Genomic DNA, 27,841 nt, shown 5'->3' with positions numbered 1-27,841 from the left:
CATGTCAGTACAGTCGCCACCGCGGTATAGTTTTAACTTTTAAGTCTCGGTTTGAGACAAACTTACTACTATGTAGCATGGCTGTGGTAGCTACACATGCAGAGCACAACCCGTACTAAATACATAACAGCCCCAAGTTTCCAGTATCCCTGGTTACCGAGTAAGTGAAAAACCAACATACGGTCAACGAAAGTCAGATGTAATGTGAGGTGATGGAGCTTATTTCAGCACCGATTTTACAGCCAACCAGTCAAGTATGTATAACAGTTTATGATTCATTCACGGTTCAAGGGCTGAGCGCTGAGGAAGAATGTAACGACAAACGTGGGATCAATCACATTTTCTGCTGCTATATTTAGCCAGGCCAGAGGCTGCGCCGCTGTGAGGAGCGGGGTGACCACTTTGGGAATTAGCGCTATGGTGATGTCACTGCCAAGCGCTTCCAAGGGGATACATCCCAGTTTGGAAAGGAGCTGTGCTACGCCAAGACACCCGGGTGGCTCTACAAGTTATGAATAAAAAATGTGGGCATCGGTAACCGTGTTTTTATGAATAATGTATAGATGGATGTAACCGTAAATTATGAATAAAAGCTACAGCATCTAGTGCTGACAAGTATTATTCGAAGGATGGAACCACACAGTACCCCCCTTTCGGACGATCCGGGACAGCGAGAGGTACGGTGGGATCCAAAATTCGGGAGACGTCCTACAATGCTTCGGGCTCACACAGGCGTTACTCTGCCTGATCTGTAGAGACTATGACTTGGATTCAGGTTAGCAGATTCGCGTAGTGTTGTTTAATAATAGGGGCCCAGACCATTAGAGGCAAGGCCCCCTAATCGTATGGGCACGAGTTCCGACTATCACCTTTACCGTACTCCCATCCTTTTCCTCTCGAGACTCAGAATTTCTCACATCATCTGGGCTTTAAGTGCAAATATCTACATTTTTTCCATCATCTGAAGAACAGTCTGAACTTTATATACATGTGTATCTTAGTATCCCACTTCTCCCCAGTGAAACTGGCCTTTGCAAAGCTACGTGTTTGAGCGCGTTGAGAACGTTAGGTGATGGATCCATATACAAGTAAGTTTCTACCAACCAAAGGCGTCCGTGACTAAGCCTTCTCTGGGAGGTGGAGAAGCACGCCAATAAGGGTTTATCAAGGCATCAAGCTCGTCTGTACTATAGTCGTACCTCACCCCATCATCATCCTGATACTCCAGCCTGATACATAGTCCCTTCAATACAAGGTCCTCCAGAGGGGCCAATACATCGCGCGCGGCCGCCCGAGGAAGTTTGATAAATACTTGTCGAAGTGGGGTATTCGAGTGAGCACGCTGGCGAACAAACGATTCGATGGCGTCGTCTGTGAACGACAGAGTCTCCATTTCCCATTTGAAATACTGAAGGTTCGGCCAATAGGACTCCGAGTCTGATGAGGGCGTGTCGGTCGTCAAACCAGGCGTGATGAACGCCAGGAAGCGGTCGCCTTCTTGATACTGTTGGTTCTCGTGAGAGTTCGAATTCACGATCCAACCCGGTACGTCTTCCTCCGTGCCGTACCCGAACCAATGATCGGTATCCTCATACCGACTACGATGAGGTTCCTCCAGACGGAGCTGAATCAACTGGGGTGTGAAGGCTGCGATTTGTTGCAGGTCGCGGCGACTCCTGCTCCAAGGGTACGAAGGCTTTATGGTTAAAGACGTCAAGGTCTTCCCGATTCCTTCGAGTAGGAAGGGATATATGTGGATGGGATCTGGATCATTCTCGAGTTTTTTCATCCATTCCATTCGAAGGCTAGGAAGCGACGGCAGTGATAGTAGGGAGCTGAATTTGTGCACGTCGGATCGATCGAGTTTGGTAGAGAGGAAGAGGTGTAGTCGCTGTAAAGTCGAATTATCTACTTTGCTGGGTGCCCGTGTGTCTTCATTGGGGCGGAGGCGGTCTACCCTTGCCCTGAGCTCGACGAGATGCGTACCGCACTTTAGGATGTCCAGTACCTCCCAAAGTGAGAATTTCCGACTCCTGCATGGGTCTGAGTCCAGGAGATCGAGAGAAGTAAGCGTCGACCATGGTAAGGCGGATTTCAGAAATGAAAAAGGGAGGCCGTCTGAAAGGGGAAGCTCAACGATTTTGAGGTGCGGCTGGCGGAATATCGTGCATTCGTCGGCAAACCTACGCGTCAGCGGAGTATCGTAACACAAAGGGCTGAGCCTCAATGCGAGTCGTTTCAGCCCGGGGAACTTCTCGCTGTCGGATAAGACTTCGTTGAGAAGTTCGATAAACGACGGAGATTCACGTCCGAACAGAGGAAGATGGTCTTTTTCACACGCGATGGAAAGCGAGGAAATGCGGCGGCTTTCCTCCCAGAGACGGGATCCCTTGAAGAGACTGACGATGCAGCGGTCGAACTGGTCCTCGAACGACACGCCGATGGGGAGACTTTTCGCTCTCTCCGTCCATCGGTTGATCAGTGAGATGGTGTGACGAACGATACTGGGTACGGCGTGGGGCCCGTTGTTGATCGAGGGGACAGTGAACTGTGCCCACAAACGGGGACACTTCAACGCAAGGTCGTTCCACCGCCGGCACACCCTTGTGAGGAGGAGAGGGCCCTCTCTGTCGTCCGTCAGAAGAGGGTATCTGTGGCTCGGTCGACACCACACAAAAATCTCTTGTAGCACGTCGTCTGATAGACGGCGCATGGGGGACAGCACAGCTCTATACCCGTCGAGCTTCACCGATATCTCGTCGCGTTTTTTCTCGATGTCGTGGAGCTCTTGCCTCAGTTCTTCATATTTACGGGCGGCATCCTCGATTTCAAAAGTGCTGGGCTCGCGGTTGGTGGTGAGAAGATCTTGGATCGTGTCGGATGACATGGTCTTCACGGGCGCTACTAAAAGCCGAAGTTGAGAACTTGATCATTGCAAATGCTGGTCAAGCACGCTAACCTGAGAATACAGTACGCAAAGAGTAAATGTCTGAGGTGAAAATGAGGCCCAGGTGCAAGCCGTGAAGTAGGAGTTGGGATGGAGGTGAGTAGTGGCAAGAAGCAAGCCCTGTGAAACGGCATGGTTCGACCAGCGAACCCGGGCCATCACCAGGTTCGGGGGTATTAGTCAGTTCTCTCATAGGGGTAAACTGAACCGTACATACATCCTCGCGTTCTGCAAACGCAATCCACAACTACCTCAAGGATAACAGTGTCAGAGTGGCCAGATAATTCTACGTACCCCTTCACGCCCGTCCTCCGGCACTCCGCAGACTGCGTACATAGTTGGCTTGTAAGTGACGGATGGGCGGGTGTTGTCTTAGGCAGTGCAAGGTGAATCGTTCGAAATCGAGGCGATAAAGACGATGAATTTAAATGATAGGTACTACAGTAATAGCGATTAGAGTTTGGAAAGACTACAAGCACATAGTCAGACGTTGTCTGCAGCCTGCAGGGTTATGACTAGGCAAACGTACCATCCAGGCGATGGGGAAGTTTAAGCAGAGACGTTGATGGGGCTGCATCCGAGGGCAACGACACCATCTGGAGGGAGAGATGAGTGGAAGATACGACTGGGAGATGAACGGGTACTCACTGAAGCTGTTGTTGGTGCAGCAAACCTTTTGCTGAGTGCACGACGAGCCGCCTCCAACGCCGAGGACGTTAAGGCTAGTGCATCCAGTACCGACTTGGCCAGTGATTTGCTTGACGTCGACCTTGAGAAGGCCGAGGAGCTTGGTCAGGGAGTTGTCGAGGGACTTGGAGTCCTGGACGCTGTTGCAGCATTGGATTTCACCGCCGTTGCATTGCTGGTAATCGACGTTCTTGTGCCCACCGGCGACGACGGCGGAGACGAGGGTGAAGGCGAGGAGGGCAGAGGTGAGGCGGGCGAACATTGTGTTGGATGAGAGTCGAGAGTGGAAAGTAGAGAAGGCTGTTGTGGAGTGGAGAGAGGCGAACTGGGTTCTGAGGAATTGAGAGCCGTGCTGGAAGGGTTTATATTAGTTTCTGGCCCCAGGGTCTAGGCAATTGACACGTCGAACTCAATAAGAGGACCCTACGCTTAGCCTGTCATCGCGTACACTGGCATCCGAAGAACGCGTCTTGGGTGGATACCCGTTGAGGAAGGACTCGGGACTTGTTTGGAAGCGACAAGTCGGCCGCCGTTGTCGAAAGAATCAAGACTGACACTATGTAATAACGTACCCTCAGTGTTTGTTACGGTCGATGCTAAAGCGACAATGCTAAAAGTCGACTTCTCTACAATACATAGATCTACAATGTATGTGTATGACTGCTATATGAGGCGTAAGGCCGTGAAAGATCGAAAACAAGGGACAAAATGAACGACAGATGAAGCAAAAGAGCGTGAGCTACTAAAACAACAAGAAGGTGACGCAATACAATCACCCTTACCCCTACCCTTGACTACCCCACCCGCAAAACCCGCGGGTTTTTACAACCCTTGGTCTTCCCTAAGAAGGTCTAAATCGAAACGGTAAGTGGAGCATGCTTGAGAAGATGGTAGCTAGAAAGGCGAACGAAGCCTCCAAGTCTATATATCATGGCTCTACACCCTAGGCTTAGGCAGATTAAAATCCTTTCCCTCAGCTTTCACAACCCTCCGAAAACCCATAAACATCTCAATCAACGCAGGATCCGGTGCCGTGTCAAGCACCTTTCGCACAGACGGGTTCAAACGTACAACTCGGGGATGATGAACAGTCCCGTAGTAAAACAGATCGTAGACTGCGTTACTCGAGTGTCGGTAGACGCTATTGGCGTTGACCCGCCTCCATTTTCTGGGGCTCCGTTCGGGTGATTTGGGCGCGTAGACGATGGCGCGTCGGCGGCGGTTCCATCGGGGTACGAGTGGGCTTGGACAGGGGCTTGGATGGCGAGGGAATATTGGCGGGGAGGGGCAGGAGATGCTTTTGGTGGGAAATGGGGTAGGTTGGCATCGCTTGGACGGTGCTGAGGGGCGAGTTGCAGGAATGGCAGGGGTTGGGACCGTGGGACCTGCCTGCCCGATCGGCGCGTCCACCACGAACGCGTTCAAGTTATCGTTGGTGGTCCCAACGTTCAAAGCGACTTCAAGAGCCAGTGCGTCAGTGTCAATGCGAGGACTCTCTTTGATCTGCAGGTAAAGGTTAGCCACATAAACTCGAGAGATGATCGAATAACGCAGTAAAACTACCATCTCTTCGACCTCAACAGACGAGATATCTACCTTCTCCGATTCCCAACTCTCTATATCATCCTCGATTGAAACTTTGACAGGAAGACAGTCTACCTGGTCACAGACACGGGAAGGCTGTGAAAGACGGTTAGGAATCACAAATCCAAACCTCTAACTGGAAAGGTTTACCAAACAACGCGACGAACCTCCCGCCTTTACCACAAAGTAATAATACAAAAGAAGGAGTAAAGTGGCAACACCAACTGCTCCAAGGAGCATCAGAAAATTCCGCACAGACAACGGCATCTCCAACAAGTCTCTACTCGCTCGACTATGATGAGAATTTCGTTGATAACCAAAGTCGAAATCGCAGTCGTAAAAGCAAGAAACGAAGTACTGTCAACTGAGGCGCGCGCTTGGGTTGAGCCACAGCCCGGATGAGCGAGAGATTTGTCAGCACCTGGCACCCACTTTTGGTCCAGAGGAAAGTAAACAAAGGGGCGAAAAAAGAAGGTGGTTTCGTGTATCTCGTTGCTCGACTCTATAGCCTGTGAGTAATCGAGCCACTCCGTGAAATCGGGTTGTCCTATGCCACAGTTTGCGTGCCACTCGTGCCGGATCTACTGAACCACTTCTCTCTACCTATCAGAAATCAGAACGGAATGCTGTGATAAGCCTCCAATCAGGAATATCTGTCCTAGCAATTCCAACGACTTGGTCAATCTCAACATTGAAGGACAGGGGCTCCGACGAGCCTTGGCATGGTTAAATTCCCAGTTAGGAAAACGACCTTCCATCCACCGACGCGTCACGCGTCCGTCGACACCGAAACATGGCCGACGCCCACGTGGTCGGCTTGATGGCCTCAGCTTTCGCCTCTCGAGTGGATCCCGCAAACCCAAGTTGAAGCAACCCAGTCTCACTCTCACTCACTCTAACTAAAGAAATAAAAAGAAAGCAAAAAGTGAATTTTCAACGCTCCCAAGTAGCCTAAACTACACATCAAACATCGACAACAACAACAAACAACAAAAATCCAAAGCCAAAGCGCAATAATACACCATAAAGAATAGGTGAAAAGAGAGGTAGTAGTAAGTAACTATACATACCTACACTAAAGCTACAGTCTACACCTGCGCGCGTCATCCCTAGGCATCCATCCGTTCTCCCTAGGCATCTGGCCATCCGTCAGGGACAGTCGACTCATCCGTCGTCTCAGTACTAGACGACGGAACAGACGTATCCTCCTCCTGCACCGGAGGCATCTCAACCGGCTTGTCATCCGCTACAGGTCGCACCTTCCTCCTGACCCTTTTAGGTCTTATCGTAGGAGAAGGCGGGGGTGTACGAGCATCGATGGCTCGATCAACAATGTTCTGTGGTGGTTGTGCTCCCGGGGATATGATAATCCCCGGAGCAGACGAAGGATCGTGCGGTCGCCTCGACCAGATCGCCCATGCCGAGACGGGGTTGACAACCGTCGTAGCAGGCTTGTTCGACGACGCCGATCCCAACGTCGTCGACGATGAAGAAGCCTCGTTGCCCGCCGTCACCGATTCAACGTTATCGCTCGTTTTGATGGTCCCCATACTATCGTACGAGGACGTGGGCGCAGCAGCAGCCACCTCTGGCTGAGCCTGCTGCTCCTCCAGATTTGGAGCAGACTCCTCTGCTACAGGGTCCGGCGACAAAGGCGCAGAGGCAGTTACAGTCGCAGTCGCAGGCGAACCAGCAGCCTCCACCACCGACGACGACGACGACGATGCAGGTTTATCGGGAAGAGGATGAGTCAACGTAACAGCAGGCGGTGGAGGACGAGAATGCGGGTCGTAGAATCCATTCGGCGGGGGCGGCATCGAGAGTTGTTTCGGCAACGGCGAAAGCGGCTGCTGCTGCTGTGCTTGTTGTGCTTGTGGAGGTGGAGGAGGCGGGGGCTGGGCAGCAGCAGTCGTCTGGGGCGGAGGAGGCGGCGGGGGCGGGGGGTGCGGCTGGGGCGTGTGCCGGGGCGGAGGCGTGAACGGCATAGCAGCGGGGTTGAAGCCGGGGGCATAGGGAGCAGGCGAGTACGGCTGGTTATACTTGGCCGAGTAGTGGTGGTGTGGGTTGGGGGCGTGGAGGGGCACGGCAGCGGGGTGGTGATGATGGTGGTGATGGTGATGGTGCGGGTACTGGTGGTGGTGGTGATAGTAGTTGTACGGGTTATGGTTCCTCGCTGAATACGAGCCTCCGCGCGCGTTCTGCCGTGTTGGGGGAGTCGAAGATGGGGTCATGTGCGCGGGTGGGGGCGGTGGGTACTGGTACGAGTAGTTGGGACCGGGGCCGGGGGAGTGGGAGCCGTAGAGATGGGGCGGCGGGGAGGGGTGGTAGTAAGAGGACGGGCCAGGGCCGTGGCCGTAGGGTGAGTGTGGACTGGTCATGCTCGCTCTTCTCTCTTCTGCGTTGTGCCCCTGCTTCAAAGGGTCAGCTCACCGGTGCGTCAGGCGTCGGGGATCAGCTCGATGGTCAGAATGCGATAAATCAGTGCCGGTAATCGTGGAAAGGATATGGCGGGATAGCAATCGATACAAGTGCGAGTCGAATGGGTTGCACGGGGTAAAAGGAATATGGCTAGTGATGGTGCAGATTTCCTCAGCCACAGGAATAATTGGTTCAGCGCACAGACGCACCGGTGATTGGACAGGGATAAAGTTGAGCTGATCGCACTAGATGAAGAGCATGAACTTGCCACGAACAAAAGTTGCCAGTCAACGTCGCTGAACAGCACCAAGAAGAAATTCCTGGCACATTACCTAACACATCACAGGCCACACAGCCCCAAATAATAACGGGCGGCAGCGCCGGTTCCCATTCCCACGTTTTCCAATTGGCGCCCGCTGACGCGTTCCATCATCAGGCCACGCGTCACTCGCGATTCGCGATCAACCCTAAGAAAGGATACAGCATTGCAAAGAATCCATAAATAAACGTTCCAGGGAGTGTGCGAGTGCGGGATATACAAAAGAGACGACTAAATAAAACGCAAAAGTAACGAGCGAGATACGTATGTATGTCAACGTTAACGAGCAAAGCACAAGAGGTATACCAACAGGGTAGGATATCAGCATAGAAAAATCAAAGATGGAAATGAAACGAAATGAACGCTTGCCTCTTTCAAAAAAACCAGAGAACGTAAGTATACTTGTACTTCCAAGATAGCAAAAAAAAAGAGAAAGACGAATCAGCGACCCTACAAATCCCCATAAACAACCCCATCCTGATTAACCAACTTCGAAACCCTCTCATCCTCCTCCTTCGTCTCCTGAATATACTCAGCAGGCGGACGGGGCATCAACGGTGGCGGGGCAGCAGCACTACTCGAATAGCTCGGTAATCCACCACTCCCTCCTCCAATACCTCCACCCCCAAACGCACTCCCATTCCCATTAACCCTAGGCGGCGGCAGAGTCGGCCTCCCACCTCCACCTCCACCACCACCACCACCAGCAGCATCCTGCGCATCATACTTGGCCTTCAACAGCGCCTTCTCCTCAGCAGCAGTCAACACCCTCCCCGCACCCGACCCACCCGCAACAGGAGGCTGCGGCGTCGGTCGAGTCATAACACCAGGACTACCAGGCGTAGGCGGCGGACTCCTCCCTCCACCTCCACCACCACCACCACCACCACCACCAACACCAACACCTACACCTGCACCACGTTGAGGCGTGATAGGCACAGGCGTGAACGCCGGCGGCGGCGGAGGCGGAGGCGACGATCCCCCATTAACCTGTCTCAGCGCCTGCTGCTGCTCAGCCAACCGATCCTTCTCCTCCAACTTCCTCCTAAGCGCCTCCTTCTCCGCCATCGCACTCATAAACTGCTGCGGCTGCTGCGTCACAGGCTGCGGCTGCGGCTGGATAACCGGCGGAGATTGCGTCCGCAGCGGGTGCGGAGGAGAAGGACTGAAAGGCGGGGGCGGCGCTCCCATCCCACCTCCCGCCTCCTGCCCTCGCTGACCACCAGCAGCAGCAGCAGCATCCTCAGCCTCATACTTCCTCCTCAACCTCTCCTTCTCCGAAAGAATCGCATACGCCCCAGCTCCAGACGCTCCTCCATGCGCAAATGGCGGCGGGGCATCGCCATGCAGGGACGGCGGGCCTACAGGTGGTGGCGGACCAGCAGCAGGAGGAGGCGGCGACACACTCCCCCTCCCACCACTCCCACCACCAGCATTCGGAAACAACGCCTCATACGCAATAGGCCCATCCCCTCCCTGCGTCTTGTCCACAGCCCTCTTCGCCTCCTCGTACCTCCTCAACGCAGCCTTCTCCTGTTCCGCAGTAGGGTAGGCCCGCAGCGGCGCCCCTCCCGCCCCTCCTCCTCCTCCTCCTCCCACCCCACTCCCAGTCGCACTCGCATTCCTAGTAGGAGCACCAGAAACAGGAACCTGCGCAGGCATATTATTCTTCCTCGCAGCCATAGCCTGCTGATACAACTGCGCTCCAGTCGGCTTGGCCCCTAGACTTCCACCACCTCCACCTAACCCCCCACTCCCACTCCCGCCACCACCAAACTCCTGGGAAACAGAAGCAGGAGCAGGCGGGATAAACGCATTCGGATCTTGGTATTTCTGCGCCGCCTCTTGCGCTTTCTGGTACAACCGCACTTTCTCTTCTTCAGCCGTGAGCCATTGGCGTGGCGTGGTACTGCCGGTGTTATTGCCGGTCGCGTTGGTCGTAGCAGCAGTGTGAGTGGGACTAGACCCCGAACTGGCGCCAGCAGAGGTCGCACGAGGCGGTGGGGACATACGCGCACTAACAGGGGGCTACGCATCCAACCAAACATCAATTCAAATTCACAAGTAGATTCAGATCGAAAAGAAACGAGAAACGAGAAACTCACAGGTGCAGCATGAGGTCCCTGCGTATTCTCAACCCTCCTCCTCGCCATCTCATACAACCTCTTCTCCTCCTCCGCACTAGGCCATTGCTTCTGCTGTCCCCCTCCAACTGCGCCAGCTGCACCACTAGCACCACTTCCAACACCTCCCGAACCTCCTCCCATCCTACTCCCCCCAGCCCCTCCTCCAGTATTAAACTCCAACTCAGGCGCATTAGTAATAGTAAACCTATTCGTCCCACCCGCCGAACCAGGCCGCCGACCCTGTCTAAGCTGATGAGGCGGCCCACCACCGCCACTCACACCACCTCCAAGCACCCCACCCCCAGGTACCCCACCCCCAAGTCCACCAGAAGGCCCAGAAGCATTAAACCCAGGCCTCGCCGGACTAGCAGGATGGCTCATCGGGGTATTATACCCAAACTCATCAATACCCGCCCGAGAAACACCAATCCCCGACGGGTTCGCAACAGTCGCAAAATTACTATTCGCGTGGTTGAGATTATGCCCGCCGGGACCCATACCCTCATGCGACGTCCGGACGATGGGAAGCGTAGACGCCATTTGGGCGGGAGAGTTGGCTGCTGCGGTGTTTGGTCGTCCAATCTGGGCTTGGGCGTACGACATCGACATCGACATCGAGTTGCCTGTTGGCGTAGGTACCACCGGTGGAAGAAGCGAGAGGTTCGGTGTAGGTCCAATTTGTCTGTAATATAGCACAAACGAAACCAAACCCGTCAGCTACGATCCACAACGAAAGAGAAGGGTGAAAAAAAACGCACTTGATAGCCTGCGCACTCGCACTACGCGGCCAATTCGAGACGATAACAGGAAGCTCCATAACGATAACCTTCCCATTCCCCAACTGCGCCTTCACAATACAAGAGTAATTGATATCCAAATGCCGTGCCGCCGTCAACGTGGGGGTGGTATGATTCGGGTTAAGCGTACACGACAGCTCCACCGTGCGGCGCGTCCCCCCATACAACGTCGCATTCACCTCCGCAACCTGGCTCACCACCACCTTCTCCACCTTCTGCGCCTGGACCCTCCTCACGCCCGCAAAATTATTCGGATGCAGCCTCATCGTCTCCTTCAGCGCCAGCTCCAAGTTCGCCAGCACAACCGTCGAGAGCGCATCAGACTTGACAGTCGCAGAGACCGCAATCCGGTCCCCGGGCCCAAAACACGAATGGTTGCGCTCAACGACGAGGTGCACGCCCTCCTGCGACACCTCGCGGATCTCGTGCTGGCAGTACACAGGCCACGTCGAGTGCAACTCGTGCTTGTCAATCGTAATCGGCGCTTTTGCGCTCGACACGACCGCCTTGGCCTTCCGCAGCCACCCCTTCTTGCCCTTCGTGCACACCGTCGCGATGAGTTCGTAGGAGATTTGCCCGCGGTTGTCGAGCTCGACCGAGGGCGGGATGGACTCGGGGATACGGATGGAGAAGGGAAAGTCTTGTGAGCGCAGCAGCCCGTATTCGTCGGGTGAGGTCCATAGGTTGATCGGGCTGGGACCGACAAAGTCGTAGAACTCGCTGTCCGGGCCGCCGGGCGGTAGTCGCTCGATTTTGCGTAGCTCGATGCGGACCCATTTGGCTTTTACGCCGCTTTGTGGGACGCGCAGTTCGACGGCCTGTATGTATGTAGTTGAGCTGCTGTGAGTTTTTGGAGTGGGTTTAGTTGGGTGGAGGGAGAACGTACACCCTTGACGATAGCTTGAGGCCTGTCTGCAGCTGGTGGGATGCCGGGGAAGCCTGGTGAGCGAGAAACGTCGTCAGCTTTCTTCCACAAGCACCACTCCAGACGATGGCAATAGAGCGCCGGCGTCTAACGAACCCAATACCCAGCTCACTTACCGTGTACAAAGTCGACATTAGGCGGTGGACGAAGCGTTCTACAATCGCGCGATAGCGACAACCGTCAGTCTCCTCGTCCATCCAACTCCCAATAGTCCAGAAAGACAGACTTACAAGCTCACGTTCGCCATCTTGCCTCAGCAACGAAGAGGCTGAATGTAGTGTCGTTGGTGGTGGTGGTGGTAGAGAAAAGAAGAGAAGAACGGAGAAACTCTAGCGCCCTCAAGCGACAAAAAGCTAAACAGCACCCGTCAAGCCCTCAAGCACCGCCCAGTATGGGGATTCCCAGTCCTGCGCCGAAAAGCCTACAAACCAAACAGGATCATCTGCGGGCGTCCTCTTCAAACGTGTACTAATAGCACTCACAAGTTGGGTTTTTGAAATGAAAGTAAAGACCGGAATGTAGATGCGCGCTGGCAGGTTGAGCGCGCCCAAGGAGAGCGGTGTTGAGGAAGAGGTTGGGCCGCCGTGCGAGGTGTGGTCGCTGCTCGTAGACAAGCGGTGAACACGGGGATGATGCGGCTCAACACAGCCGCTGGAGTCGAAGATGCCTTGGCCGAGATTGCCGCGATTGCCCTGATGCCTTTTCATTCTCGTAATTGGAGCTTGAAGCGAATGGAAGGCGACGACTCGACTGCGACCACTGTGAAGACAGAGGTCGAAATCTGAATGGGCGAGGTAAAGGACAAGGAACCGTTCGATCGGTTGGTTACACGTACCGAAGGTGGCTGCCCTGATGAATTTCATGTGCTACAAGAACTTGCCCTTGAACCCCACAAAATGAAGCTTTCGTGTTACGAGGGGAGTCCGCTGCGTACTACATAGTTGGTCCCACCTTGTCGCCCAGACCAACGGCCATGGTCGTCGATTAGACGCCCGTGCTTTAGTTAATGCAACACCAGATTGAATTATCGATATCGACGTATGTGCTTGTGCGCCTCAATCAGTATGTGAGTTAATTGCGCAGGTTAGTTTGAGGTTACTTGAGGGAAAAAGGGTAAGAAAAAGACTTCCTTCTAGCCGACTCGAACGACTGACCTCGTCATTACTAGTGACGCGCTCTACCAACTGAGCTAAGAAGGACGTTGCTCTCTTTGTCCAGCCAAACTTCAGGTGCGGGTGTCACATCCATCCCACTCTCCAGAGCCACTGACTTTCGACATCCAAGTTGCGATTTCCACTTTGAATTCATTCCTCGCCAAAGGTGCCGCAAAGATGTAAGCTGGGAGCACGGAACGCAGTGGAATCCACCTACACCGGGACGTCGCTTAAGCAATAGGCACTCCGTCTCTCCAAGCGTGCCATTCGAACTGATCATGCATTCTTGATGCATTCCTCCTTTTTCAGGCACAATCCTCCTCAATCGACACACTTTTACTGGCTGATCAGGGGGGACTTTGTCATCGGTCAATCCCAGAAAACTCACCGAACCATCATGATTCATTTGCGGGGTAAAACACCGGCTCCGGTTTGAAGAACGCCTCCATGCCGGAACTCACTTCCCCGGAATACCTGACAACGAAAACATCTTAAAGTCTGACACTCACGAGGCTCGCAATGCTTGAACCCCTTGGCCCCTCCCTGCCCCCTTCAACGTTCGAGATTGTACGAAGATGGCACCGTTCAACCAAGCTGTGACCGTCCACCGTAAAGGACCGCAAGATGCCGCCAACTTTGAGGGGCGAACGGTGGATTACGAAGGAATCATGGATCCTACTTGGAATATCGGAAAGTACGTACCCTCAAACGTCAATCACTCCCAATGAACTAAAGCTGATTCTTTCTCCAATAGCGTGCCATGTGGAGGTAGACTGATTTCTTTTTTCTACGCGTCGAAGCGTCGTGTCTGACACTCGAAACCTCCAGGATACTCTCTAGCTTTGATTCTAGAGGCATGCATTCAGCACCAAGAAAAGACAGAGCACATCGACCCCCTCCACATCTCCTCCCACTTCCTCAAACCAACAACCTCCGCTCTCCCCTTCCTCGTCCGCGTACGAACAGTAAAAACCGGAAAGACGATCACCAACCTCCTAGCCGACCTAATCCAAGGGGTGCGCAGTACCTTCATTTCCCAATATCATGTTGTCCTAGCGAATACTAACCTCCACGATGACACTCCTTCTCCAGGACGCACTAAGAATCACAGCACACGCCATGTTCGGGCTCAACGGTCCTCTCTCCGAGGGAGACTTCGTCCTCCAACCACCCTCCCCCTACGCCCGCCGCCTCCCCCTGTACTCACACCCCTCCCAAGCCAAGCACACACCCATGTTCGGCGTTTGGCGCACGAACCAACAAGTCTCCTGGGCCCACGACACCGCGACCCTCGAGAAAAACCAACCCGGCCACCCGAACCGGACGAACAGCGAGACAGTCGGAGGCGGGGGGACAGAATGGGCTGCATGGTTCCAATTCGAACAGCCGACGGAGAAGTTGTCAAATGTCTATATCCCGCTTTTGGTTGACATGTTTATGAACACGCGGAGTCTGCTGCCGTTGGGCGAGGGAGGGACTGAGGATGCTGCGTACGTCACCCTTTCTCTCTATCCGCTCCACACCGACCTCGCAGCACAGAACTAACCAACTAACTCCCTTTCCTCATCAGCCATTGGGCACCCACAATGACCCTCGCCGTCGACTTCAAATTCCCCGTGCGCAACCTCACACCCCACCACTCCTCGAAAACCGTCGGCCTCTACTCCTCCGGGCGCTTCGTAAACCACCCCCAAAGCCGCCACGACATCTACGTCGAAGTCTGGAGCGCGCCCTCCAAAATTGGCGAGGGAGCTCCAGAAGAGGGGTGGAGGGATAAACAGATTTGTTTGGCGATTGCAACGCAGATGGCGTTGACCCTGCCTATGGCTGTGAATCTGAAGAATGCGGAGAGGAATCATCAGAGTCTGAAGGCGGCGAAGTTGTAGTTTAGTTTAAGATTGGTTAATGGTTTATCTCTCCAGTTGTTGGAGTGGAATTACATGTATATACCCCTGTTCTATAGAGCAGCTAGACCGGAATTGTCGTATGCCCTTAATCACGTTGAGCGTGGTTCCTCCCCGCAGAACAATCCTCTTGAAACCGTATTGAAATCTTGGTTCTATTTGGACACTCAGCTAGGCAGCAGAATAGCGGATGCAGTGTGCCCCTCGTGCCCTTCATGGACCGTGATGGTATTCAGTCAGAAAACAACCGATGCTGAGCGCTGAGCAACGATCCGCTTGGGCGCCTAATTCACCATTTCTTCACTGGAGCACCCAGCATCCTGCAGTGTCCTTGCTGTTAAGCGTGACGCACGTTTCGTAGAACCAGTGGATCCCTCAGTTGTTGAAAGTGCGAGAGAACCGAACAATAATTAAATATTAATCGTTCGAACCAAAACCAAGAGACTGGAAAGAATCTGGAAGAAACTCTCGCTGGTGGAACGCGTCTCCAGCTCTTCAAGTTATTAGGCGTTCCCCTGACCTGAATCACCTCTTAAGGATACTTCATATTTCCATGTTACGAGAGATAATCGAAAAATATGTAGCATATGAGATTACGAAGAGGAGGGGTACTGGGTGCAGGTAGAGCCTTGATTACGGATCCCCTAACTCTCGAGTATGCTAGTATGAGGAATGCGTGATGTACCAGTGATTAAGGTGCAATCAGATCTCTCAAAATCGTTAATGTCATGGCATAGAATAGGTCCAATTGCATAGTACAGGCATACAGGCGTACGAGGAATTCGATCTACAAGTTGAAACATAGTCAAAGTTACTGTACCTATTTCGCACTAATGGCGTAGAATTAACCGATTGCGTTTTTCCTGATGGTGCTCGTGCGGGCGCTAATGTCGGCAAGGAAAAATCAAGGAATTGTTCTAGTTCACTATTGATCAAGGTGCGATGAAATCTCTCAAAGTGAATAGTGTCATAGCATAGAATTAGTCCAATTGCATAGTAAGGGCATACACGCATACGAGGAAATCCCTAAATACAAAAGGTAAAGTTTATGCCTTGGACAAATTTTAAACATAAACGCCAGACATGGATGAAATCTTGGCCTCCGAATTTGAATGTCGTTCTCAGAGTCTCAGGTGTTAGATTTTTCAATGCTGGGTACAATTCGCCGTTTAAACACTTCAGAAAGGTAAAATATATTTACTGCCCTCAGAGTGCATCAGATAACGTTTCTATCGCCTTTTCTGAGCCTGAGAGGTCAGCTCTTCTCAAGATACTTTCCCTTCCCAGAGAGAGCTTGGTAGTCATAAGGATAGGCGCCCAAAAAGGTGGATTCTGAGGGTTCCAGGGCCAAAATTTTGGGATCGTGCGCACATACCCTTTTGCGAAACCCTGTACACTATAAGTAGACTATACATAAAATTTGAGGAACATCAGACTTACAGTAAAGGGATAACTATAGTGATAGGGTACCGTATATGCATATGGTTGGAGTCTTAAAACGAACGGGTAGAGCGGTTAAATCCAGGGTTTGGACGTGGCTAAACTTTGGAGGTGCATCTCATCGACAAAGGTCAACCCGAAGGTGTTCTCGGGGCTCCTGGAAAGCAGCAAGCGCGGGTGATTATTCTATTGCGATTAAACAGAAAAAGGTCGTTGGACAAGCGCCTGTTTAATCAAGTACCATCGGGTTACAGACAGAACTCAGGAGCGGAAAAGCGAACAAAAGATTTGCAAGGCTGGCTTACCTCCCCGTGCGGAGCACGGGTCAGTGACTAGTATATCTACAAGTTGAAGCATACATAGCATAGTTAAACCGTCCGCCAGCCGAATTCGGTATCCCATATATCTCGCTGTTCATCGTCCAGGGAGATACTGCGAGTTCCGCCCTTCGAATAGTGCTTGTCAGCGTAGTTGACCTCCTACCAGAGATCTCCTTCAAGGTCCCACACACTGAAAGCAAATTGCTGCTCTCGCTGAAGCGTCACGGCGAACTCTTGGAGATAAACAACTCGCGAGTCGTGATAGTAAACATTCCCTGACCGGCTTCGCATGAACTTGAGCAATGTACGGTCGGAAAGACCAGTGGAATCGCCGTCGTCCCACCGGAAATACTGTAGCTCGGGACACAGACCGTTCTGCATTATGTGGTGCAAGAAGTCGTCGAGGCCAACGGCTGTCCTCGTACGGGGACTGACGCCGGCGAGGACACCGCAGAGATTCTTCCACCTCACTATCTTTAGGAGAAACTCGCCTCTTGGGCTCCTTGTTCAGTTCCATGCTAAGAGACGAGACCCTCCCAAAGACAGCGAACTTGAAGATTTCTTCGATTTCCTTGCCGACGTCAGTCCCCGTAGGAGCACAACAATTAGCTTCGACGACTTCTTGCACCACGTAATGCAGAACGCTCCGTGGCCCGAGCTACAATATTTCCGGTGGGACGGCAGCGATTGCACTGATCTTTCCAACCGGATGTTGCTCAACTTCATGCGAAGTCGGTCAGGCAACGTTCACCATCATGACTCGCGAGTTGGTCATCTCAAAGAGTTCGTTGTGACCCTTCAGCGAGAACAGCAATTCGCTCTCAGTGTTTGGGACCTTGGAGATCTCTGGTGGGAGATCAACTACGCTGACAAGCGCTATTCGGAGAGTGGAACTCGAAGTATCTCCCTGGACGATGAACAGCGAGATATATGGGATACCGAATTCGGCTGGCGGACGGTTTAACTATGCTATGCTTCAACTTGTAGATCAAATCCCTCGTAGTGTGTGGGACCTTGAAGGAGATCTGTGCCCAAGTAGTAGTACGAGGCTTCTGCCCGATTTCTTAGCTGCCCTTAGCCATGTCCTCTCTGGTGGGGTGTAATTAACGACTTGGGTTTGACCTTTTATATATTTCCGCCCTCCCACAACAATGACTGGCTTACACCGACAGCGCTTTGATTGTTTTGCCATCGAGATGGGTCTCTAGGACCGTGACGCGACGGACAAAGGAACTCACCTTCCGAATCCGGGTGCCAAGACTACGCGTGTTGGAGATGCTTGGACAATGGGCCGAGCAATCTCTGTCACGCTTGTGGATACAAACCCTTTGTAGATATGGCCGGACTCAGCCTATAATCTCTACTCTGCAGAGAGAAACAGGACAATGGTCGGCGTCAAAGGCTCGTCCAAGGTCGGAAAAAGCTCCGTTACCTGTCCATTGTCCTCTGGGCCACAGCATATGAGATCAATATTCAATTCCCATCCTGGGCCAAGGAATCACGTTGGACTTTTTGACTCCGTCCTTTACAAAGAACCACCACGACGACCGCGAATCGCGACTCTCTCCACGGCGTTTGAACTGGAGACTGTAATCCCTTGTAGCGATGTCAGTGACTTCCATGGAACTTCTGGCACTCTTATTCGCAGTGTTTATTGGCACTGCAATCTCTCGCTTTGTTTTCCATCTTACGAGGTTGATCTACCTCTGGACTGTATTCGACGACGAGAAAACGACCGCGTTTGCAACGCACTACGACTCTGATTCCCCCACAATTGGGTACAGAGATGAAAAGGTATGTCAATGTTCTGCGTCCGCGCTCGTTCTGTATCGCGAACTCAATCCTCATTTCTAGATTCCCAACCTTTCCTCTTGCAAACGCGATCGTTGCCACTCCGATGATCAGGCCAACAAAGAAAGAACCGTTTCCGAAACCGTGATTCATATGCCCCGCATCTCCTCGACACTGTACCCTCGACATCTCCCCCTACTTCCTCCCAGCCCTCTCATTCCTCGCGGAGAAGAGAAAGCTCGAGCTCATGTATGGGGTCCAGCAACAAAGGTCACGAAACCAGGCAAAAGAAGGTTCCGCCGCATCGCATCCCAAATTTATCCTCACTCGGATAACGCTGCGTTCGACTGGTGTTATTATGCCACTGTCCATCATCCCAGAGTCGTTTCTCTCAATCCTACCGCGCGTCGGATGGTCATGCCCCTGCCAGAGCCGACTACAGTTGCTGTCGCAATTAACGCTCGGAAGTCGGCTAAGATGCAAGGTCGACCATTCTTTCTCCCCGCACCCAGGACCGCGTCGTCTCAATGAATTCCAAACTTTCATTTCATTTTCTCATTGATTTCGCGTCAGCCTACTCCGCCACCCGAGTATAAGCCTCACCGTTTGTAAACACACTCTGTAGAAGCTTTCGTTTTACTTACAGCTCTGTACCACACTCATTTGGTAATATCTATTTCAGCTCTGGCATCACATTCATTTACCACTTAACCTGTAACCTGTATACTTTATCCCTTCTGACCACTGTAGACGTATACGCTATACATACTATGCACACGGTTGACCCCTCCAAGTCCGTCAACTCTCGAAACGAGCCAAGACAATCCAAACTCTTGCCGACGTCTCCATTTTAGAAATCAATCTCGTCAATCTCTCAGTTTACGATAACCGAAAACTTAGACGTCGTGATTAGGGTTAGTCTGTGTTTTTCCGAGTTGCGGGCCCGAACGAATCGTCTACCGACTTCCAAACAAGTCCCGAGTCCTTCCTCAAAGGGTATCCACCCAAGACGCGTTCTTCGGGTTGAGCCTTCTGCAGTACGCGATGACAGACTAAGCGCAGGGTCCTCCTCGTGAGTTCGACGTGTCAATTGCCTAGACCCCGAGGCCAGAAACTAATATAAACCCCACCAGCACGGCTCTCAATTCCTCAGAACCCAGTTCGCCTCTCTCCAGCCCACAACAGCCTTCTCTACTTTCCACTCTCGACTCTTATCCAACACAATGTTCGCCCGCCTCACCTCTGCTCTGCTCGCCTTCACCCTCGTCTCCGCCGTCGTCGCTGGTGGACACAAGAACGTCGATTACCAGCAATGCAACGGCGGTAAAATCCAATGCTGCAACAGCGTCCAGGACTCCAAGTCGCTCGACCAGTCCCTGACCAAGCTCCTCGGCCTCCTCAAGGTCGACGTTAAGCAGATCACTGGCCAAGTCGGTACTGGATGCACCAGCCTTAACGTCCTCGGCGTTGGAGGCGGCTCGTCGTGCACTCAGCAAAAGGTTTGCTGCACCAACAACAGCTTCAGTGAGTACCCGCTCATCTCCCAGTCGTATCGTCCACTAATATGTCCTTTTTAGACGGCGTCGTTGCCCTCGGATGCAGCCCCATCAACGTGTCCGTCTAAACATTCACCAATCGTACGTTTCTTTTGCAAGTACATTTCTTGATTATTTCTGACCCAGGGGATAGGTCGACAATCCTTCGATAGACAAATAGAATTAGATCATTACAGGTAGCGTTATATAATCTGAATATACCCCGGTGGCTCCTCACCGACCATTGCGACGCATGCGATGAATTTTTTTGCTTTTGAATTCGGCGATTCACCTCGTATAATCTCGAGGTGAACGTTATTCCGCCCACATGTCATCCCTCGGTATACGACAGTATCAATCCAGACCTTCGATCCGGTCATCTGACATCTCTCGGCGTGTGTTCCCCGAACCCAAACTTAAAGCCCAAGCCGCTTTCACGGTTTCACCAAGTGTGATTTACTTCCTGATTTGGGTTCGTCACTTCTAAATCAAGATCGCCCAACGCTGACCAGTCCAATGACGCCGTAAGCCCTCCGCTGGCCAGGCCATGGCTCAACGCTCAGCTTTTTCGAAGTCAAATACAATTGGAACGCTACCAAGACGATGAACAAGTAAGAAATAAGGCCAGTTCGGTCGAAACAACCTATACTATTAGCACAAAAGTGGGGAGGGATGGGTTACAGGTTACAGGGTATACCTAAAAATTACACTATACAGAATCGCTGAAGGCGACATAAGCGAAAGAATAAAGATACAACAAGCGCAAGAATATCAAAAGGTATGGAACGTCGGAGTGATAAGCTCCCGACATACACCACGACCCACGAGAGGCATGGCATCACGCTCCATAAAAAGGTAACTGATAATGGAAGTGGAACTACTTCTTCCTCCCCTTTCGTGTTGACTGCGGGATTTTGTCTTTGCAGTAGTCGCAGTACCACCTTTCGGGTGTGGGGCCCTTGATATTGACACAGGTGAGATGGAACTGAAAAGGCTGGTTAGCATCTGAGGACAGGAACTAGGCTGGTATAAACGTACCCATTCATAAGGACATTCTCCTTCGTTGTCGCAAGCAATCATCTACAAAGACAGAATTAGGACGTGCAAGGGAATCAAGTTGAATAGACATACGTCGCCGTAGCTCTGCTTCTGGCAGTAGCAATAAAGCCTGTCGTCACCATCCCCGTCATCCCCTTCCTCACCGACATCTTCGTCGCCCTCTGCATCCATGTCTTCGTCTTCGTCCTGCACTGGAGGATGCACCTGTCTAGACAGTCTCGACCGTTGATGCGATGCCTGCGCAGCAGGAGCTTGGACCGTAGGACTGGCCGACCGAGTAGGGATTTTAATGGAGGGGCTAGCAGCCGCAGCGACTTTGCGACCTGCAACAGAAGTGAGACAAGGACCAGTCGAATGGCAAGGTGACGCACGTTTGTTGGCACTAGATCCGGCTACAGAAGTTGTACCCGCCGACGCCTGGGGGGACGGTGCCTGACTTAGGGGCGTCGACGCCAAAGCATTGCGCAGCGACTCTGTAACCGCCAGCGCTGGGTTCTTGAGCGCATCGTTCGAAGCGGCAGGTTTGCCTGGCGTCGCCAAAAAGTCCACAGGCTCGCCCTGAAGCACGCGGACCTTGTTCAACTCGACATCGAGGCGAGTCCGCGTCCGTTGAATGATTTCGATGAGCTTTTGGGCCAGTTCCGCCTTTTCTCCAGCTAGGACTTGGATTTCTTCGTAGGCGGCTGAGATCTTCCCGGGTATGGCTGCGGATTTGGGTGAAGGCGCACGGGCGTTCGGTGTGGGCGTTTGCAGTGGCGTCGCGGTCGCTCGTAAAGAATGTCGGATATAGCGAGCAGAATCCTTGTCTATCTCATTCTGCAGCTCTGTGGAGAGGTTTTAAAACGAATAAAAGACGATAGAGAACAGTCCGCACACCCTGTGTTCTGGTATCCTTGTGTTTTATCTCGGCTAGGATATGGGCCACCTCGTTGGGAAGATTGTCGATGCCTATCAACAATTTAACAGATTTTCGACGACGACTATTGTGGCTTTACGCACTGTATATGAATTCAGAGGCAATGTATGCCGCCTCTTCGAGCGCTGTTGAACTGGCGGCCATGGGTATCGAACGTCGACGGCGAGCGCGATGATTGGTGAGCAATGCCAAGAATCGGTTTCTCGGTCTGTGCGCTTCCCGGACTTTGTTTGTTCCTGTGGTTTTCCAAACCCGATGGCTTCGTCCCCGCCGAGCTCCATTAAGTTGACTCTGTCAGCCTTTGTCTTGTACCTTTGTCCTCAGCTCCTTTGAATCACTTCTATTGCCCGTTTCGAAACCTTATCTATCAAGTGACCATCACAAGACAACGGAACGGGGAAATATCTTACTGGGGCTATCACAACTGCTTCCTCTCGGACTGTGCTTTGGAGGCTAGAGGCTCAAAGAAATGAAGCAATTAGTTCGTATTGGTGAACTGTGACGCGATTCTCCGAGAGAGATAGACTGTAGACTCCCCAGATATGTGACCTATCGCACCGGCGGCAGGGACTGTAGCCGAACTGGACTTCCGACTAACTCATGGTCGCATACCTTCTTTCCTTGTCACTCCGAAGTATATCCCCAACCTCACCTATTCGGGGACGCATGACCTCTGGCACTAGTACTTCTAATGGGAGCTCCTCCATCGATCGACGCCTTTGCCTTTCAATCCACGATGTCTTCACTCCACCGAACCCAATCACCCCTCTTTCGAGCGCTCTGTCTTCTAGCCCTCGCAGTCCAAGCCACATCCGTGGACGTATGGCTCTACCCCAACCGCGATGCCTGCGACGGCGGCTCCCTCGGATGGCGCGACATCGTCCACCTCGACTGTTACGCCGACTACCCTCCCACCCACGGCTACTCTGTCGAATTCCGCAACCTGCCCCCAGGGGCGCAGGGGATAGTCCAGACAGGCGGCGAGTGCCTCACACCGACAGGTGGGATCGTCTATGGACCGGGCGACCACTGTTGGAATACTGGAATAGGCCGTGGAAAGGAACCGGCTAGTGGGGTGTATTGGTGGGATGGGGTGACTTATCCAACCGCTAGTCAAAGTCGAAGAGAGGAGGGGGTGAAGTGTAGCGGTCCTACGCACTTCCGGTATACGGATCCTCATGGAGTCGAGCACACGATCCGGATACCAACTGGGGTCAAGCCCGAAGATGTCGTGCAGCAGTATGAGAACCAAGAGTGGGGTATTCTCTCCGCATACGAAAGCGCTCGAACGTGCGTGAGACCCCGTCGCAATCTCAATACTCTTCGGACAACCTGACCTTCTGGAATCACTATTAGGCTAGGTTTAAGGTCGCTCTGCTAATGGAGTACTTAGTCCTTCATACCCTTAGTATTGTCGCTTGGATTACAATTTGTAATGGTACAAGTCATACGAAGTTATACGCATGTGCGAACGGTTGTGTATATTCCTTCTTAGCTCAGTTGGTAGAGCGCGTCACTAGTAATGACGAGGTCAGTCGTTCGAGTCGGCTAGAAGGAATCAATGTCTTCAATTGAACATCTTTTGTTTTTATCTCTTTCCCTTCCTGGTCAACTACCCATTCCATCTTTACTACCCATCCCCGGGATCCTAAAAATCAGGGTCTCATTCTAAGTCTAAAAACATCCATTCCGAAAGGCTGTCTCTATCCGTCTATAATTTTCCAATCAACCTCCTCAACACCAAATGTCTCGAGACACACATGAGGCCTACGCCCACGAGAACCATTGTCCCTTTTAGAGTTCCCTCAAGCATCAGCCCTGTGCACACACACCGCTCCACTTCAAAGTAATAAAAACTTACCGGCATAGTACCCCACCATTTTAAATCCCCCCGACGCAGTCAGGATGGCACCAGAAATCGGGGGGCCCGCGACCGCTCCAATCGCAAGGATGTTCGTGAACATCCCAACTCGTCGACCGACGTCTCCTGTTCCACCGAGTTCAAAAATAGGGTTGGTGAGGAGGGAGACGTAGGTTCCTGAAGCAAATCTACAGAAATCGGTTAGCTTGACGAAAGATGAATGAGTGGAGATGAAGGAAGACCTACCCGTAAAGAATCGTCACTGCTATCAGCGAGCCTTTGGATTGAGCAAAGGGCCATGCATAAGTAAGGATCCCAGCTGCAGCGGTGAACGGGATCATCACGTTCATCGGGCCTGCATTAATTTCAGGCGCAAGCCAGATGTCAAAACGCGGACATAAGTAACACGTGGAAACAGGATACGTACCGATAATGTCGCAGAGGTATCCAGCCGTATACCGACCGAACAAAGAACTAGCGTTGGCAATGGCGACAAAATAGAATGAGAAGTCGTTCGAGATTCCTATTCTTGTGGCGCTTACGCTGACATAGGTCAGCACTATTATTGAGGTTAGCGTCGAATGCATTGGGGAAGAGCGGTTGAGCCTACTGGTATAAACGCCCAAGTACGTGACAAGGCCAGACACGCAGTAAACAGAGAACGCGGCCGACTTGAAAACTGCCCAATTGAACAGTCCTCCTGGGACGTTCCGTGGAGGAAGCCTCCTTCTGAGTAGCTGCAATGTCACAACTCGATTCAGCGGGACAGGTCATGAAGGAACGAAATGCCTAGTACTCACCACGTTGGCCAGTCCCATCGTTCCGAGGAATATGAATCCGAAAATCCGCATTGTCCAAGCGAAGCTAAAAGCATCCCCTTCGTGAGTTCGATACACCAAGTCGAGGACCAACTCCTACAAAAACAGGGGTAACTTACCCTACGGTTGGGAGCAGACTCCGTGCGGCAATAGGCATAACAGTTCCACCTATCGACGAGCCCACCGCCATAATACCCATCGAAATCCCGCGCCGTTTCTTAAACCAATGCGCTATAATCGCAGGCGTCGGTCCGAACAGACAACCACACGCAAGCTACATGCAGCAAGATAGATGCAGCAAGCATAGTATGTACCTCATGATCAATAAACCGGGTGCGGGGGGATGAACTGGACGAGAGAAAACAAAACGTACCCCGACTGCGAACCCTTGACATAGGAGAAAGTGCCAGTACTTTGTGCATAGGGGGATGAGGAAGGTCGATCCGACGAGGATGATGCTAAAGAAGGTGAAGATACTTTTGAAGTACCCGAGGTCGAATAATCTTCCAATGACCAAACCCGGTACGAAGATGAGGGCATACTGTCAAAAGGTCGCATGAGCTTGGATTCAGACCACATCTGAATTGAAGGGTTCCTTACCTGAATCGAGCCTATCCACGCACTAGCAGTCCGCGTTCAGACCAAAGGCACCGAATCATCAAAGAATGGTTCAACGTACATCGCGGATGTTGGCTCATCTTTCAAGACAGTCTCTTGATAATATCCCTGGAAGATCTAATCGTACGATCCGTCAGGCCCTCAGATCCTCCTAAGCAATCATACTAGAAGCCCAGATGACCACGTACACCCCACGAATTGACATAGCCGAACCTATAGATAGCCACGGCATTTCGTCAGCTCGGAATATGGAAGGAACGTTAACTTGAACAAGGGGCAGAGATGACGTTTCGTTCCACAATGCCGTTCAAAGCCTTCTCGGACCGGCGGCAAGGAAGATGCAAAGTTGATCACAGGTTCACTTTCATGATCCCCGTGATATGAAATCTCGGGAGAAGGAGAAGTGGAGGGGGCCGTCGACATTGAGGGGCCGATACTCACGTCGAGAACGTCGTACACATTCCCTGGGACAAGCAGAAAGGTTCAGTTCTAGTCAGCCCTCAGAGCACACAGAAATAAGTGTACTAGAACAAGAATTGACTCACCCCAACAACAACTAGCCATGCTTGAAGACCTCCGTCGGGATAGCTGTCTTCATCGTCCTTCGGATTCTCGGCTTGGTCCCCGGTCTCTGCGAGATCTTTCTGTTGCACGTCATCGCCTACAGCGTTGAGCGTCGGTGCCGCCGAGTCAAGGATCTGAGGTGTAGCTGAGCCCTTTTCGATGTTTCCGCTTTCAGCATCTCTCGGAGCGCCCTGGAGACTAGTTTCGGAAGACATTATTTCTGCCAGTGTTCAGCCTCGTCGTTGGACAGACGTGGCAGTGTCCGCACTCGTCGAGATCTTGACGTATAACAGGCCGGTCAACGAGATGAAGGCGATATCCAGAGACCTAGGCAAGCGAGGGGAATGGATCCATGGAAATGAAGGTCATGGTGTGCTTTTAAAGCTCGACGACATATGGTTGATGTGCCTTCTGCTCGCTTAGTCAGTTGATTCGGCATGGTCCAACAAGATAAACTCGGAAGGCAAAGGTTTCGACTCCAATGAATACCCCCGTAGGTAAAGTACTGTCGGCCGCCTGATCTCCAGGATAACTTGAGGAGCCCGCATACTAGTACCAGTACTTGCACCATGGCCAGGTGAGGCGTTCTCTGCGGGAGCTACTTAATTGCTCTGGTGCCGTAGGCTGGTGGCGAGGGGCCCAAGGAACTTCAAGCTGAAAGAAATCCATCGCCTGGGTCAAACAGTCGAATTTGGTGCCTCTTCAAGCGCTCGGATCGCAGCTGCTGTTGGAGAGTCGACGCCAAAGCCAGGTGATAGACATCGCAGGCCGTGTCGTGGTTGTGTGCAGAAGTGGGGTGCCGCTGAAAGCGGATCACTTCGCAGAACCAGGGCATATCGGCCGGCACCCACGGCAAAGACGCTCCCACGCCCATTTGGGCGCTTGAAGAAGCGAGGGTTCGTTCATGGTTCAAGCAGGCTTACCTGCGGTGCAAAAGATAGGGGTGTCATTTACTAAGGCCCTATATTGCGACAATAGGCTATTACATTGGACTGATATTGCTCAGGATAGAAGCTCGACGGTGAAGCGTACACACCCAGTGTGACACAGCAAACATCATTGGGGTGAGTAAGGTGCTTCGGGCAATGACACAGAGACATTTTATTAATAGACAAATGGCGGTTCCGGTGGTCCTTATAGCTATTTCTTCCTTCACTCTGACTCTTCTGCCTCCGGCAAAGGTAGCTCCTCAGATGCGCCGTCGTCCTTGCGCAACAGCAGAGGCATACAGCACTTGACTGTGGCAGGGCCTGGGCAATAGCCTACACACAACATCGTAAGTAAAGACGACCCTCCCAGTTTAAGAGCCCGCGACTTACCAGTGAGGGTTCGACCGCTGACACAGTCGATGATGGGACGGCATCGTCCAGTGCCGTTTGCGCCAGGGCATCGCTTGAAGCAGCACTTGACGTCTGCAGGGTCTCTGGGGCAATAGCCGGTGAAGCTTCCTCCTCCACCGGCTGCGCAATCCGCTGTACGGAGGCAAGTTCCAGGTCCGACACCAGGAATGGTGCAAGGACCGTTAAGGGCGGCTTGAGCGACGCCCAGGGAGAGAGAGAAAGCCAACACAGAGGTGAGCAACTTCATTGGCGATGAGATAGACTGGTGGGATGGCGAGTTTGGTATGGGGTTTGTTTGGTGTGTCAGAGTCTGTGTGAGTGCCCTTTTTATATCTTTTAATATTTCAGTCTCAACCGAAATCGGATGTCCTAGAGCAACGAACAGAGAGATGCGAGAACACGCGATCGCTAGGAAAGACGAAAGGTTCGCCGCTTTTCTCCCGACTCCCGTCTTGAAATCGTTGACAAGGTGAAATGGAAGCTTGTGTATTCAATAATAAAAGGATTAAAAGTACAGGCGGTAACTTCACTCAGCGTATATTCTTCAGATCTCGAGCAGTGATTGCACAACCCAGCTGAGCCTCGAAGAGATGATTATCATCGCTTTCGAGGCCTAAGAGCGGCTCCTAGAACGGACGAAATTGAAAATCGCGCTTCGTTGCATGTATGTAAATGTCTTTCTGGCGGTACAATATTAAACACTCTCTACGTAAAATGG

At 52.2% G+C, this 27,841-nt stretch overlaps 10 protein-coding genes and 2 non-coding genes across 12 annotated transcripts; 6 read left to right on the top strand and 6 right to left on the bottom strand.

Annotated features, from left to right (window-relative positions):
• Positions 1 to 1,096: 1,096 nt before the first annotated feature.
• Positions 1,097 to 12,778, bottom strand: CC1G_13822 (hydrophobin-251; the record flags this gene model as incomplete). Its single annotated transcript, XM_002911741.1, has 25 exons — positions 1,097 to 2,904; positions 2,960 to 3,194; positions 3,242 to 3,318; positions 3,477 to 3,572; positions 3,596 to 3,934; positions 4,083 to 4,184; positions 4,207 to 4,275; positions 4,461 to 4,485; positions 4,706 to 5,314; positions 5,386 to 5,392; positions 6,027 to 6,117; positions 6,289 to 6,356; positions 6,419 to 7,588; positions 7,649 to 7,786; positions 7,846 to 7,956; positions 7,990 to 8,103; positions 8,410 to 9,983; positions 10,061 to 10,763; positions 10,840 to 11,696; positions 11,765 to 11,890; positions 11,920 to 12,071; positions 12,168 to 12,258; positions 12,286 to 12,562; positions 12,639 to 12,652; positions 12,755 to 12,778. 25 exons carry the CDS (start codon positions 12,776 to 12,778, stop codon positions 1,097 to 1,099), a joined length of 8,877 nt encoding a protein of 2,958 aa, XP_002911787.1.
• A 151-nt stretch (positions 12,779 to 12,929) lies between these two features.
• CC1G_20020 lies at positions 12,930 to 13,002 on the bottom strand. The gene has a single exon. It is a non-coding gene; the product is annotated as a tRNA-Thr (tRNA).
• A 130-nt stretch (positions 13,003 to 13,132) lies between these two features.
• CC1G_13202 (hypothetical protein) lies at positions 13,133 to 14,843 on the top strand (the record flags this gene model as incomplete). Its single annotated transcript, XM_001841120.2, has 5 exons — positions 13,133 to 13,651; positions 13,712 to 13,725; positions 13,786 to 13,973; positions 14,050 to 14,447; positions 14,528 to 14,843. The coding sequence occupies exons 1-5, from the start codon at positions 13,533 to 13,535 to the stop codon at positions 14,841 to 14,843; spliced, it is 1,035 nt and encodes a 344-aa protein (XP_001841172.1). The 5' UTR covers positions 13,133 to 13,532.
• A 1,147-nt stretch (positions 14,844 to 15,990) lies between these two features.
• Positions 15,991 to 17,002, bottom strand: CC1G_13201 (hypothetical protein; the record flags this gene model as incomplete). The annotated part of the gene is made up of 5 exons (XM_001841119.2): positions 15,991 to 16,012; positions 16,237 to 16,257; positions 16,302 to 16,353; positions 16,607 to 16,642; positions 16,813 to 17,002. The coding sequence occupies 5 exons, from the start codon at positions 17,000 to 17,002 to the stop codon at positions 15,991 to 15,993; spliced, it is 321 nt and encodes a 106-aa protein (XP_001841171.2).
• Position 17,003: 1 nt separating this feature from the next.
• On the top strand, positions 17,004 to 17,585 carry CC1G_13821 (hypothetical protein; the record flags this gene model as incomplete). Its single annotated transcript, XM_002911740.1, has 1 exon — positions 17,004 to 17,585. One exon carries the CDS (start codon positions 17,004 to 17,006, stop codon positions 17,583 to 17,585), a length of 582 nt encoding a protein of 193 aa, XP_002911786.1.
• A 641-nt stretch (positions 17,586 to 18,226) lies between these two features.
• Positions 18,227 to 18,943, top strand: CC1G_13820 (hypothetical protein; the record flags this gene model as incomplete). Its single annotated transcript, XM_002911739.1, has 2 exons — positions 18,227 to 18,415; positions 18,476 to 18,943. The coding sequence occupies 2 exons, from the start codon at positions 18,227 to 18,229 to the stop codon at positions 18,941 to 18,943; spliced, it is 657 nt and encodes a 218-aa protein (XP_002911785.1).
• A 692-nt stretch (positions 18,944 to 19,635) lies between these two features.
• On the top strand, positions 19,636 to 20,036 carry CC1G_08314 (hydrophobin-251; the record flags this gene model as incomplete). The annotated part of the gene is made up of 2 exons (XM_001841118.1): positions 19,636 to 19,936; positions 19,990 to 20,036. 2 exons carry the CDS (start codon positions 19,636 to 19,638, stop codon positions 20,034 to 20,036), a joined length of 348 nt encoding a protein of 115 aa, XP_001841170.1.
• A 788-nt stretch (positions 20,037 to 20,824) lies between these two features.
• CC1G_08313 (hypothetical protein) lies at positions 20,825 to 22,105 on the bottom strand (the record flags this gene model as incomplete). Its single annotated transcript, XM_001841117.2, has 6 exons — positions 22,006 to 22,105; positions 21,883 to 21,954; positions 21,378 to 21,830; positions 21,079 to 21,329; positions 20,986 to 21,027; positions 20,825 to 20,932 (listed from the first exon to the last, which is right to left on the bottom strand). Exons 1-6 carry the CDS (start codon positions 22,064 to 22,066, stop codon positions 20,825 to 20,827), a joined length of 987 nt encoding a protein of 328 aa, XP_001841169.1. The 5' UTR covers positions 22,067 to 22,105.
• Positions 22,106 to 22,658: 553 nt separating this feature from the next.
• Positions 22,659 to 23,303, top strand: CC1G_08312 (hypothetical protein; the record flags this gene model as incomplete). The annotated part of the gene is made up of 2 exons (XM_001841116.1): positions 22,659 to 23,212; positions 23,279 to 23,303. 2 exons carry the CDS (start codon positions 22,659 to 22,661, stop codon positions 23,301 to 23,303), a joined length of 579 nt encoding a protein of 192 aa, XP_001841168.1.
• A 104-nt stretch (positions 23,304 to 23,407) lies between these two features.
• Positions 23,408 to 23,480, top strand: CC1G_20019. Its single transcript has one exon. It is a non-coding gene; the product is annotated as a tRNA-Thr (tRNA).
• A 91-nt stretch (positions 23,481 to 23,571) lies between these two features.
• On the bottom strand, positions 23,572 to 26,117 carry CC1G_08311 (monocarboxylate permease). Its single transcript, XM_001841115.2, has 11 exons — positions 25,765 to 26,117; positions 25,661 to 25,683; positions 25,408 to 25,432; positions 25,281 to 25,336; positions 25,202 to 25,223; positions 24,975 to 25,142; positions 24,721 to 24,875; positions 24,584 to 24,647; positions 24,211 to 24,520; positions 24,030 to 24,138; positions 23,572 to 23,971 (listed from the first exon to the last, which is right to left on the bottom strand). The coding sequence occupies exons 1-11, from the start codon at positions 25,996 to 25,998 to the stop codon at positions 23,764 to 23,766; spliced, it is 1,374 nt and encodes a 457-aa protein (XP_001841167.2). The 5' UTR covers positions 25,999 to 26,117; the 3' UTR covers positions 23,572 to 23,763.
• An 818-nt stretch (positions 26,118 to 26,935) lies between these two features.
• Positions 26,936 to 27,370, bottom strand: CC1G_08310 (hypothetical protein; the record flags this gene model as incomplete). The annotated part of the gene is made up of 2 exons (XM_001841114.1): positions 26,936 to 27,045; positions 27,103 to 27,370. The coding sequence occupies 2 exons, from the start codon at positions 27,368 to 27,370 to the stop codon at positions 26,936 to 26,938; spliced, it is 378 nt and encodes a 125-aa protein (XP_001841166.1).
• Between the last annotated feature and the right edge of the window lie 471 nt (positions 27,371 to 27,841).

Source organism: Coprinopsis cinerea (assembly GCF_000182895.1).
Source record: "Coprinopsis cinerea okayama7#130 chromosome 2 map unlocalized cont3.2, whole genome shotgun sequence".
Lineage (NCBI taxonomy): Eukaryota > Fungi > Basidiomycota > Agaricomycetes > Agaricales > Psathyrellaceae > Coprinopsis > Coprinopsis cinerea.
This window is presented reverse-complemented; position numbering and strand designations above follow the sequence as displayed.